Source organism: Eleutherodactylus coqui, chromosome 7 (genome assembly GCF_035609145.1).
Source record: "Eleutherodactylus coqui strain aEleCoq1 chromosome 7, aEleCoq1.hap1, whole genome shotgun sequence".
In the NCBI taxonomy this organism is placed as follows: Eukaryota; Metazoa; Chordata; class Amphibia; order Anura; family Eleutherodactylidae; genus Eleutherodactylus; species Eleutherodactylus coqui.
In genome coordinates this window covers 44,029,335-44,042,551 of record NC_089843.1, presented here as the reverse complement: position 1 = coordinate 44,042,551, position 13,217 = coordinate 44,029,335, and the positions used below count along the sequence as shown (strand labels likewise).

At 44.9% G+C, this 13,217-nt stretch overlaps 1 protein-coding gene across 1 annotated transcript in view; it reads left to right on the top strand.

The window, feature by feature from the left end:
* The window catches only part of LOC136572409 (nicotinamide N-methyltransferase-like), a 49,945-nt gene extending 39,302 nt beyond the window's left edge, over window positions 1-10,643 (top strand). The window contains exons 2-3 of the mRNA XM_066572948.1: window positions 2,037-2,241; window positions 8,866-10,643. Coding sequence (XP_066429045.1) covers window positions 2,037-2,241; window positions 8,866-9,295 — 635 coding nt within the window. The 3' untranslated portion in view covers window positions 9,296-10,643. The remainder of the gene's footprint in view (window positions 1-2,036; window positions 2,242-8,865) is intronic.
* The last annotated feature ends 2,574 nt before the right edge of the window (window positions 10,644-13,217 follow it).

Genomic DNA, 13,217 nt, shown 5'->3' with positions numbered 1-13,217 from the left:
AGCCAAATTTATCAGCCTGGAGATGCTGCCATATAGGGTTTTGCAAACGGAGGCTTTCAAAGGCATGATGGCGGCGGCGGCCCTGCGCTACTCAGTTCCCAGTCGCCACTACTTTTCCCGATGTGCCGTCACAGCCCTGCACGACCACGTCTCCCGCAACATTATACGTGCCCTCACCAACGCGGTTACTGCCAAGGTTCACTTAACAACGGACACGTGGACAAGCACAGGCGGGCAGGGCCACTATATCTCCCTGACGGCACATTGGGTGAATTTAGTGGAGGCTGGGACCGAGTCAGAGTCTGGGACCGCTCACGTCCTACCCACCCTCAGAATTGTGGGCCCCAGCTCGGTGCTGGTATGTGTGGAGGTGTATGCTTCCTCCACTAAACCACCCTCCTCCTCCTCCTCCTACGCAACCTCTGTCTCGCAATCAAGATGTGTCAGCAGCAGCACGTCGGCAGCAGTCGGTGTTGCGCGGCGTGGCAGCACAGCGGTGGGCAAGCGTCAGCAGGCCTTGCTGAAACTGCTCAGCTTAGGAGATAAGAGGCCCACGGCCCACGAACTGCTGCAGGGTCTGACAGAGCAGACCGGCCGCTGGCTTGCGCCGCTGAGCCTCCAACTGGTCATGGTCGTGTGTGACAACGGTCGTAACCTGGTGGCGGCTCTGCAGGTCGGCAGCCTCACGCACATGCCATGCCTGGCCCACGTCTTTAATTTGGTGGTTCAGCGGTTTCTGAAAAGCTATCCACGCTTGTCAGACCTGCTCGGAATGGTGCGCCGGCTCTGCGCACATTTCCGCAAGTCCCACACGGACGCTGCCACCCTGCGCACCCTGCAACATCGGTTTCATCTGCCAGTGCACCGACTGCTGTGCGACGTGCCCAAACGGTGGAACTCTACGCTCCACATGTTGGCCGGGCTCTATGAACAGCGTAGGGCTATAGTGGAATACCAACTCCAACATGGACAGCGCTAGTGGCAGAAGGCGCAGTTCCGAGAGCCAGGTAGCAGGGGAGGCGCTGAGATCAGGCAGCAGGTACAGCACAGGCAGGGGAACACTCTAAGGCCTTTGACAGCTTTCTGGCTCCCCAGCAAGACTGTGTCACCGCTCCCCAGTCAAGGCTAGTCGGCGGGAGCACTGTAAAAGGATGGTGAGGGAGTACGTAGCCGATCGCACGACCGTCCTCCGTGACGCCTGTGCCCCCTACAACTACTGGGTGTCGAAGCTGGACACGTGGCCTGAACTCGCGCTGTATGCCCTGGAGGTGCTTGCTTGTTCTGCGGCTAGCGTCTTGTCAGAGAGGGTGTTTAGTGCGACTGAGGGAATCATCACAGATAAGCGTACCCTCCTGTCAACCGACAGTGCCGACAGGCTTACACTCATCAAGATGAACAAAGCCTGGATTTCCCCAGACTTCTCTTCTCCACCAGCGGACAGCAGCGATACCTAAACAATATGTAGGCTGCACCCGCGGATGAAAGCATTGTTCTCTATCACCATCAAAAACGTGGACCTTTTATAGTGATAGGCAGAGGGGAATACAGGACACCATTCGTCTCCATTCTGTCTTCTCAGGGGGAGGCGCAGTCACCCCACAGTGAGGAGTACAGGTGACATGGGATCTCTGTTCTTGAGATCAGTAGGGTTCTCAGTGGTGTTACCTCTACTTATCAGCAAATTATCCTGTATTTTGTGGATAAAGAATAACTTGTAATTTTGGCACAACCGCTTTAATGAAAAAAATAACCAAATCAGAAGTTCAAATAAGTAAGTAAATGCCATACAAGTAAGCATCTTCTCACAGTAGCATCATGGATCTCCTGACCGTCATCATACATTCATATTCCAATGGCTCCACATGGACCCTATTCATTGTAAATTCCATTTTGAGTTGCATAAAGTTTCTGGTATTTTTAAGTCTCTGCACACGGTGCCATTCATGCAGTAAAAAGTAAGAGAAAGTCTGGCTGAACTTGGTACTTCTTTAAGTTAATGAAGATTGTAATATATTTCTTGCATTTTACCACTTTAGGTATGGTTACTGGAAAAACCGTGATTGATTGCAGTGCTGGTCCCATATTTTTTCATTGTCTTACAATGAGTGACGTAGAGGAGATTACCGTTCTAAAATTAAATGATGCCAGCCTGAAGGAAATTGAAAAATGGAAGAATGAAGACCCAGATGCTTTTGATTGGGTTCATTGCACAGAAATCTTACAGCAGTTAAAAAGAAACAGGTGTAGTATTGTCTCCCACACCTTAAGGCTACATGACATGAGTATAGCTATAAATGTACGGCCACACAGGGTTGATTTTACACACCAGATCTTCACACCAATCAATTTGGATTTTGTTCTGGATTTGCCATGGAATTCACCTTATCGATTTCAATTGGTGGAGTTCACTATGAAAATCCACAGCTTACACTGGCATGCTGCAGATTTAAAATCTGCAACACTGGTTGATTCATCCACTTCACACAATGGAAAATCCACTGCATATTTACCCTATGTAGCTGTTCTCTAGAGTTTATTTGTCTACATTTTATGGGGGTTGTCTAACAGCTGATTTTGTTGAGGTTTTTGAGGACCCATATTTTAGAGCTGATTTTAGTAATACAATCCCATTAGTTTTGATAAACTATTGTCATAGTCCTTTTTGTGGCTTTTTTTTGCATTGTTGCATTTGTAAAATATTTTTTTTTTTGTTATTGGTGGTGTTTTCAAAGCTTATTCAAAAACTACTAAAAAAAGGCTTTATCCATATCATGCCATGCTTTTTCTTTTTAAATGACACAAACCCCCAAAATACCTCCAAAAACGTATTTCTTCTGATCCCAATGAAAAATGTGTAAAAAGGTACAGGTAAGTACTGGATAGTGCTTTATTTTATTCCATCCTCTACACTTACAGGGGTTGGCTAAGATAAATGTCCTGTAGAAAAATAGGTCCCCATGTGCAAACAGAACAAAGTGCTCATACTCACATCTACCTGCTCCCTGTATGTCCCCCACTGATGGCTCCAGTTTTCTGCTGACACAATGTTTACAGACTGCAGTCAGGATCTGCCGTCCCATAAACCAGCTGCAATAGAAGGTTTACAGTATGGGAGAGGCTGACGGCAGCCTGTAAACATTACCTGAGCAAGAAGATCCCGAGCTGCTGGCGGGCGACACTTGGAGAGAGACAAGTATGAGTGCTTTACTATGTTTACACATTTTAATATTAACATTAACTTTAGACAATCCCTTTAACCAGTTTTCAAAGTCATCGAAAACCCCTTTAAAGGGAATTTGTCACAACTTGATGCTGCATTTTCTGAAAGGCAGCAAATGGTAGTGACCGGCATGCTGATTGCAGTGATCTGCCTGTCTGATATATCTGTAAATCATTTTGTCAGAGACTTACATTTTATTAGTAGCAACTATGCATAAAGGGCTACAGGAAGTAGTCCTCTTGATATTAATTAGCTTCAGGCTAGCAATGCTGACCACACTCTTCAACCACTGATTGACCGTCACCTCTCTATTCACAGTAATAGGCAGACAGCTGTTAATTAGTGGATGAAGGGTGGCTGATGCTAACTTGAGGCTCATGGAAATATCAAGGACTACTTCCTGTACTCCTCTATACATGACCACTGCTGATAAAATACAAAATTTCTGACAATCTGCTTTATAAATACATCAGATAGACATATGACAGCAATCAACGATCATACCACTATCCTATGCTGCCCTCAAGTAGCACAGCATAAAGATGATGATAGCTTCCCTTTAATTAGACCCTTTCAATGTTAAAAACACATGAATTGTATCCACCTCCAAATCTTTGCATTCTTAAAATGTAACTAAATGTCACACAGTAGGTGCTACCGACTGATTTGATTTTGGGCTAATACTGAAAGAAGCACCTAGTGGTCTGCTAGTTGTTATCCTTTAACCCCTGCACGGGGGATCTGCTTTTAGCTGCAGGACCTCCAGGCTCTTAACTTAAAGGGGTTGTCCCGCGATGACAGATTAAGTTAAACACTTCTGTATGGCCATATACATGCACTTTGTAATATACATCGTGCATTAAATACGTGCCATACAGAAGTTATATACTCACCTTCCCTGCGCTGGCGTCCCCGTCTCCATTTTGCCGTCTAATTTCAGCGTCTAATCACCCGATTAGACGCGCTTGCGCAGAAGGGTCTTCTCCCTACTGGTCGGTCCGGGCACGCGTTCTGGCTCCGCCCCCTTCTACGCATCTTCGCGTGGCTCCGCCCCATCATGTGTGCCGATTCTAGCCAATCAGGAGGCTGGAATCGGCAATGGACCGCACAGAGCCCACGGTGCACCATGGGAGAAGACCCGCGGTGCATCGTGGGTGAAGATCCCGGCGGCCATCTTGGAGGAAAAGAAGGAAGAAATTGCAGAGAGGGGATTCGGGTAAGTAAATTTTTTTTTTTTAAATTTCAACACATCCCTTGGGTTTGTCCTGCGCTGAATGGGGGGCCTATGCAAAAAAAAAAGAACAGTTTTGGCGCGGGACAACCCCTTTAAGAGTAGTTTTGGTTCAATGGCAGCTGATATGGACATTCAGCGGCACTGTAGCATGTAACCAAAGAACAGACAAAGACAAAGTTGATTACATAGACATAGGTCAGAACAGGCAGCAAACAGATTCATGGTCATTCATAAATCATGGGCCACTGACCACCCCATTGCAGAAGCTTGGGAGGATACCTAGAGGAATGAGGCAGTGAGTCTAATCTGCTGCTTCCAGGATGGGAAAATCAGGGGCTATGCAACAAACAATTTTTTTTTTTCAATATTAAGTCCTGCCTCTGGATGGCAGGTCTGAGTCCTCCATTCAGTCTTTTCCTCACTGTGGGAGGCACAGTGACCCCACAGTGACTAGGACAAGGGCTACAGGACTCCTCTTCTTGAGATCGGCGGGGGTCTCAGTGGTAAGACCCCCACTGATCAGCAAGTAATCCCCTATCCCGTGGATGGGGATAACTTCCTATTCTGGTACAAGTGCTTTAAGGATCACTTGCAGTAGTTCATGGAATTGCTGAATATGGTTGGCTTACACACGAAAAGCATTCCAATACATTGGATTCTATTTAAAACTGGATATCTTAAAGGGGTTGTCTCGCAGCAAAAGCGAAAAAAAAATATTTTCACTTACCCCCGCATTCTGCCCTGTTAAAAAGAAAGCATAGGTTAGTTTTTAAAAAGCACATTGCACTTACCTGCATCAGCGTTCTGCAGCTTCTTCTATTCTTCTTTTAAAGATGGCGCCGCTGGTCTTCTCCCACAGTGGACCGCGGGTCTTCTCCCATGGGGCACGAGCGGCCCTATTCACCAGGCAGAAGACCAAACTGCGCAAGCGCGTCTAAAAAAGCAAGAAGCCAGCGAAATTAGACGGATCCATGGAGACGGGGACGCCAGCAACGGAGCAGGTAAGTGAATAACTTCTGTATGGCTCATATTTAATGCACGATGTACATTACAAAGTGCATTAATATGGCCATACAGAAGTGTATAACCCCACTTGCTGCCGCGAGACAACCCCTTTAACCTTTATTGCACTTCACAGCAAGGTTATGTCCCAGCAATTAGGAAGTCAAAATAAAATGTTAGGACATCTAACCATTAAATGACATACACATTGTCCATTGCTATCGAGGTATAGGCCTTCTGCCTGGCACCTGAAAAACCAAACATAGTTCATCTCAGAACTTCAGCCTCATGGTTCGCACAGTATTCGACATTGCCTATCTTACACAAGTCTGAGAAAAAATCTGGGAAGCACTTACCTCTCTCTTACAGAGTTGTTCCAGCTGATGCTTAATGTCTTCATTAACCCCTTAGTGACAAAGCCTGTTTGCGCCTTAGTGACAAAGCTAAATTTTGGAAATCTGACATGTGTCACTTTAACAAAAATTAACTCCGTAAAGGTTTTGCATATCCAAGTGATTCTGACACAGCTTTTTCACCACATATTGTACTTCATTTAGGTGGCGAAATTAGCCTGATAGAAATTGTGTATATTTATTAAAAACGCCAAATTGGGGGAAAAAAATGAAAAAAAAAAAACTATTCTCTTTTACATTTTCAATTGCAATATCTCAAATATGTGCAAACATAATGTACACCTTTTTAATAAGATATATATTTCCATCTGTTTACTTTATTCTGAATGCACATTTAAAAAACTTTCATTTTTTTAACCATTTAGGAGACATATAAATTTAACATTGGTTATCAACATTTTGAGGAACACTTTGATTTTCTACACCAGGCCAAGATTGCAAAGGTTCATAGGTGTCAGAATGATAGATACCCCCACTAATCACCCAATTTTAAAAACTACACCCCTTATTGTATTCACTGATGGGTGTCATGAGTATTTTGTGCCCACAGTTTTTTTTCAGGAGTTAATGCATTTTAGAGGAGAAAAACTAAAATGTCATATTTTTGCAAATACTTCATTTAAAGGCAGTTTTTATTTTCTATGCTGCACATGAAAATGAGAATTTACACCTCAAAATGGATACTCCTGTTTTTCCTGTGTTCAGAAACATTTCTTGACCTCAGTGGCAGTGATGGGGTGTAAAAAGTGGCATTCTCTGAAGCTTTGTAAGCTTGTGGAGGTGCGGCGGTCTCACACAGAAGGCGCTCAGCAAGTTACTCCTGGAACTGCAGAAAGGCGAACATTCCCGGGGCTTCTTGTAAATTACATATTACAGGTAGTACTCTAAATAACGCCAGGTTTAAATGGCCATATGTGGAATCCACTTGCGAAGGCCAGCAGCATATCCCAGCTGTAAGCCCGGCCGTGGTCCTGCGTACAGCCACGTAATGTACTCACACAGACGGTCATGCGCAGTACACCTGTTTTTTGTTTGCATTTCCCGCACCATCGCTTAGCGATGACATGGATACCCGCAGCCCATGCACAATGTAGTTATGTATGGGCTGCGGGTGTATCTGCGATCATAGAGCACAATGGGCTCTATGTTGCGGATATCCGCAGTAAAATAGGACATGCTGCGTTCTGTTCTCTGCAAGTGGATTACATCATTCCAACCCGCTAATGTGAGTGGAATTGTGTAATCCACTGCATTTGATTGATCCGCGTATTACCGCTGATCAAATACCTGTGAAATCTGTAATTCCTATCCTGTCGTGTGAAACTGGGGACCACTCAATGATGCCACCCTTCACTGCTCCAGGCTATTGGCCACCTTTAGTTGCCAGAAGTAAGGAGATTTTAAATTTCCTGGGCCCTTTCCACCTACTGCGCATATGTGTGGAATTTTGCCAATGGACACATGCGCAGAATCTAGGGTAAGGTCCGTGAAGGAGGATCACGTCGGGATTCAAATACGGAGGCCTCCGGTAAACAGTTTTATCTCCCCTCACCGATTGTATCCGTGAGGGGAGATGAAACTTCAACTTCTTTTTACTTTTACATGATCGCCATTATCCATTGGATAATGGTGATCATGTGCCCAGGAATCACATACCGCGCCCCCCCCCCCTTTTCCGCCCCCCCCCCCCCCCCCCCCGTGACATCTCTAGCCAAGAGCAGAGAGATTTAGAATTTCCTTGGCAATCCTTGACTTTTGTGCATACGTCCACCGTTTTGCTGACAAGCGCATGCACAGAAGCCAGGGTATGATCCTCGAATTAAGATCCCATTGTGAGACAAATCTGGGGACCTTAGTTATGTAATTTCGTCTCCCCTCACAGATAAAATCCGTAAGGCAACATGAAACTTTTTAAACCTTTTATTTTAACTTTACATGATCACTATTATCCAATGGATAACAGTAATAATGTGCCTGGGAACCGCATGCACCCATATCTATAATAAAAAAATCTACATCATTAAAGAAAAACACATATTTGGTATTGCCGCGTCCATAGAAGTCCTATCTATCGAAGTAGCACATTATTTTCCCCGCATGGTGAACGTCGTCCGGTAAAAAAAAAAAAAGAACACCAGAAATGTACTTTTTCAGTTACCCTGTCTCCCAGAAAAATCGCAATAAAAAGCGATCAAAATGTCGTATGTATTCTAAATTGGTACTTATGTAGACTAAAGGAAATCCTGCAAAAATGAGCCCTCACATAACTACGTTGACGGAAATATGAAAAAGTTATTGTGCGCGGAAAATGGCGGCAGAAAATAATCGAATAAAAATAATTGTCTTTGAAAAAAAAAAAAGATTACTACAGTAAAAAAAACTGTACAAGTTTGGTATCTTTGTAATCGCACTGACCCATAGAATAAAGGTATCATGTCATTTACAGTATGTGCACCGTAGAAACAAGACGCACTGCAAGATGACAGAATGTTGCTTTTTTTTTTTTTCATTTTACTCCACTTAGAATTTTTTTAAAGTTTTTAAGTACATTATATGGTATAGTAAATGGCACCATTTAAAAATACTACTCGTCCTGCAAAAAACAAGCCCTCATACAGTGACGTCGATGGATGAATAAAAGGAGTTACAATTTTTTTGAAGGGGGGAGGAAAAAAACGAAAATGGAAAAAAAGGGGGGGGGGCGGCGTCATTAAGGGTTAAATAATAGGAGAGGTGTCTGTAATACAAAGTCGGATGGCTATAAAGTATACAGAGCTGTCTGTTTCTGGCTCCATACACCAGCACATTATTGAGGATAAGTAATCTATACTCAGAACCTGGACAACGCTCCCCTAAGCAAAAATGGTTGATTTAAGAAGGGAAAGGCCACACATGATTTATACACATACGAATTCAGGAACACCGGAAGTGGGTTGAATTGTCTTTGATTCAGTAAGTAATACGCATATATGTCTTGTAATGTTTATATTTTTCAGTGATGAGTTGGAAGATGAAGAAGAAAAGCTAAGAAGAAAGATTGGCAAGATTTTGAAATGGGACCCAAGCGAAGGGAGCCCTGCAGATGCGTTATCACTGCCAAAAGCCGACATTGTCACAAATATAGGGATTCTGGAAACAATCAGCAAGGATGATGATGAATTCAGATCTAACCTAAGGAAAATGTCTGATGTAATCAAACCTGGGGGATATCTCTTATCACACGCAGCTATTAATGCCTCTTATTTTAATGTTGGAGAAGACAAGTTTCACTACTTACCTCGTGATGAGATATTTTATAGGAAGGTACTCGCTGAGGAAGGTTTTGAAATTGATTATTTGTCAAAGTTTGATAGAGTTATGCGCACTGATGCTATAGACCATGAGGGAAGCATATTTATCATTGCCCAAAAACTGAAGAAGCCATAGAACATGAAAACTTCATAGCCATGAATGTATTTCTATGCAGGTTATTTGCTGATATTTGCTGGTTCTGCTGATATTTGCTGATTTTGCTCTTGATTATGATTCATCTATGATTCAATTACGCAAGATATGCTCTATCTAAGATGTATTACACAATTGGGTATTTACATTAACAGATACTCAATACCAAAATAATTGCTTCATAAACAAATATCAGAGGCTTACCCCCGTCCCTACCCCACCCAAATACCTCCCTATCTCCCTAATTCCCCCATAGTGACCAACACAAGAAACAGTGTCTGCTTTGTGCCCCTACACTGTAATATTACATGTTTATGCCCCACATAGTAATAATTCCCCTATGTGACCTCCTACTAAGTAATAATGCCTACTTTGTACCACAAAAAAGTAATGATATCCCTCTATGCTTGCAAAGTAATAGTGTTCCCTTTGTGCAATTTAACAAGGATTTCTGAGTTATTTTTTTTATTTCTGCACCTCAAGTATAAACATAATAAACAATTGTATGATCAACTAAATTGGCTCCCTAGGGCACCATTCTCAGAGCTGGACAGCCTGCAGCAGCCCATTTAAGGGATGTCACAGGCTGCTGAAGCCAATCACAGATATCAGTGCTCAAATACTAAAGCCTGTGTAGTGCGGGGCATGACGCTGGCGAGGATGTGGATATGCGGCGACTCGCCACAGATCGAACAGCTGCCTTTGACTGCAATAGAAGCCATCCGTGCGATTTCCTGCAGAAAATAGAGCATGCTGCAGTTTTCCACTCGTGGGCATGGAAGAATCTTTTAACATAGCATGCAATGGAGGGACATTGCTGTAGAATTCGCGGTGGGCATCCGGCTGTCAATTCCACAGCAAAAACCATCCGTGGGCATTGGACCTAAGTTAAAGGCTATAACCTTTTCACTGCTGAAGAGAAGACTTTTGTTCCTCACACAGAGGTGAAGCCCTGAGGACAATTAGTTGGAAAATTTAAGGGTACTCAGTGTAAACATTCCAGGGCTCCTGAGCCCGGTACCATGTATAGCGCATATAGCAAGGCTGTGAAGGGCATATTACACATGGAGCCCACTGAGGGATTTGTGACAGATGACACCAGGGGCTTTTTGCACTGATAGAAAGAAGCGATCACAAAGTTCTCATTTGTAAAGTTCATGTGACCAAGGCCCAGCCATGTTAGTTTGAGAGGTAGGGATGAGCGAGTATACTCGCTAAGGCTAACTACTCGAGTGAGTAGTGCCTTAGCCGAGTATCCTCCCGCTCGTCTGAAAAGATTCGGCTGCCAGCGAAGTTGACAGGTGAGTTGCGGCGGTGAGCAGGGGGGAGCGGGGGGGGGGGGGGGGGAGAGGGAGAGAGAGATCTCCCCTCCGTTCCTCCCCGCTCTCCCCCACCGCTCCCTGCCGGCCCCCGAATCTTTAGAGACGAGTGGGAGGATACTCGGCTAAGGCACTACTCGCTCATCTCTATTGAGAGGGCATCCCTAATCTAGGTGACTGGGTGCAATACTGACCTCTGTAATCACTATAGCTACTCCACTCATACTGACCAAAATGCTGCCATGTGATCGGCAACCTAGAACTTGAGTAGATTTTTCCAAACTGATGATTACCATAATTATGCAGCACAATTATAACTTCTAATAAAATGTAATGACTGAACTAGACAATAAAATACAAATCTGCTGCTGAAGATATGGAAAAAAATATGTGTTTACATGGTTACATTTCTTTATCAATGTGCAATCTTAATGCAATAAAGTGTATGGAGCAATATATGCAGTATCATTGTGTGCATTTATTATGGAGAACAAAATGTAGTAAGGTGCTCCAAATACTAGACTTGCCCCAACCCAAACAATGGACACCCCATTACTAGTATATCTTGACACCACTGGAAGTTAAAGCTTTGACAGGGCTTCCATGGAGAAATGCCCCTGTCCCAGCCCTAGCTCCAGATTGGTGGAATAGCGCAAAATCCTGGAAGGTGCTGCAGTGAATTAAGGGCACAATGCCTTGCATGTCAGTAATTAGGCACTGCTTCAGCCCTGTAAGCCAGCTATGTGTCACAGTATCAGCACTGTTGCCTGCGTGCTTGAGAGAGCCATGCTCACTGAATCTTACCTGGCGCTGTGCTCCACTGCTGTTACCCGGGTGTATGTGACAGTCCCACGCCACCTTAGCCTCCCTGCTCTCCTGATGCAGTAATTTTAGTGTCCCACGGCGCTGTGGGATCCCTGCAGTCTGTGGCCAGTGGCCGTCACTGTGTTTCCCCTGGCGCTGTCGCCTCCCTGCCGCCAGGCGCAATGTCCAACTTACATGGGGGGCGGGTGCGCCTTGTGGCCCTTCGCCAGGAAACACGCTTTAGGGCACTGTGGCCTTCGTGCTGTGGATACCGCTCCAAGCTTTACAAATGAGGGGCCGCTGGAAGGGGAGGCCTTTGCAGCTGGGGCTGCTTGGCTGCAGCGGGGTCCACGATATGCATGGAATATACATCCTTAGTGGGCTGCCAGGACCTGCAGCCTAGCCAGCTGTGCAGCCAATCATGTACAGTGGGCATCACTTCCCTGTCAATTTGGTCTCCACCAGTACTTCCTGGTGGCATCAGGATACACCAGTACCGCACACACCCCCTACATACAATGTGTAATACTCTGAACTTCTTTAAATCATTGATAACTCAAAATTCTTTCCATGGCAGCCATGTGAACAGCTGAGTGCTCTAAAGCCAAATGGAGCAATTGCATCGCCTTCACAGCAGGAAATCTCAGCACAATGTGAAGCACCAATCAGCAGCTGTTTCATGCAGCCAACCAGCTTAGTGAAAATACAGACTTGTCTTTTGTGTATATGACCAAAGAAAACTTCATGCTAATTGTAATAACCTGCAACAAAATGATGAAGGTGATGTAGGGGAGTTGGTGCTAGGAGAAGCTTAACACAAACTGGGAGGACCAGACAAGCCTTACAGTCTACGCTCACTCTTTCTTCCATAAACTGGAGTTGTTTTTTCCTCCTTAACAGGAAGGTGTCCAGGTTCTAGCCATACGGGTTCATGCAATGTTCACAAGAGGAAGAGACCCCAGCTGCATGGGGTACATTGAAGGGTCTGGGGAAAAGCCTCATAATCAGGCTAAGAAGCTATTTCAATAACAGATTAACCTTTTTTATTTTAACAACAATAACAGTGTTAGTTGTTTTTACCATTACATTACATCATGTCATCTGTTTGTACAGAAAGCCCTTTCTATTCCCCTCATGGGAGCAATGATCCATACGATGGTACTCTGTAAAGGCTGCACTGTACTGCTTCCGGAAGAAACTCTCTGCTGCCTCACCCATCCTGCACTGCTTCCTCTCCTTTTCGAGCTGAAGACACACTCCTTTGTTCCTGTCCCCTCTTGAAGACACAACAGTCTGAACCAGTTTTAACATAACAAACTTGGTGCAACATAATGTGAACTTATCGCCTTACAATGTTGCTGTGAATCACAGTACTTCACTGATGGGGAACATGCACTGTACGGCTGGAGGGAGCCCAAGTGGTAAGGAATCCAAAGCCCAGGTTCACACAGGGCAGATTTGCCGCAGTTCTGCCGCAGCAGATCCGCCCGCGGCAAAACCGCCCACGGCCGCTAATCTCGGGATTAGCCAGCCATGTAGACGAGGTTTCTCAGAAACCTCGTCCACACGGGACGGCTAATCCGCCGCGGTTTTAAAAGAAGCAGCATGTCTGTTTACTTTTCTTTTTTTGTTTATTTACATCACGGCCGCGCTCTCCTCTATGGGAGAGCCGGCCGCAACGGAAAAGCAAGCGGCCGGGCCGCTTCAAAGCCGCCGCGGCTTAAACCGCGGCGGTTCTCCCGGTGGAAATCTCGCGGTTTTTGCTGCGGCCAAACCGTGAG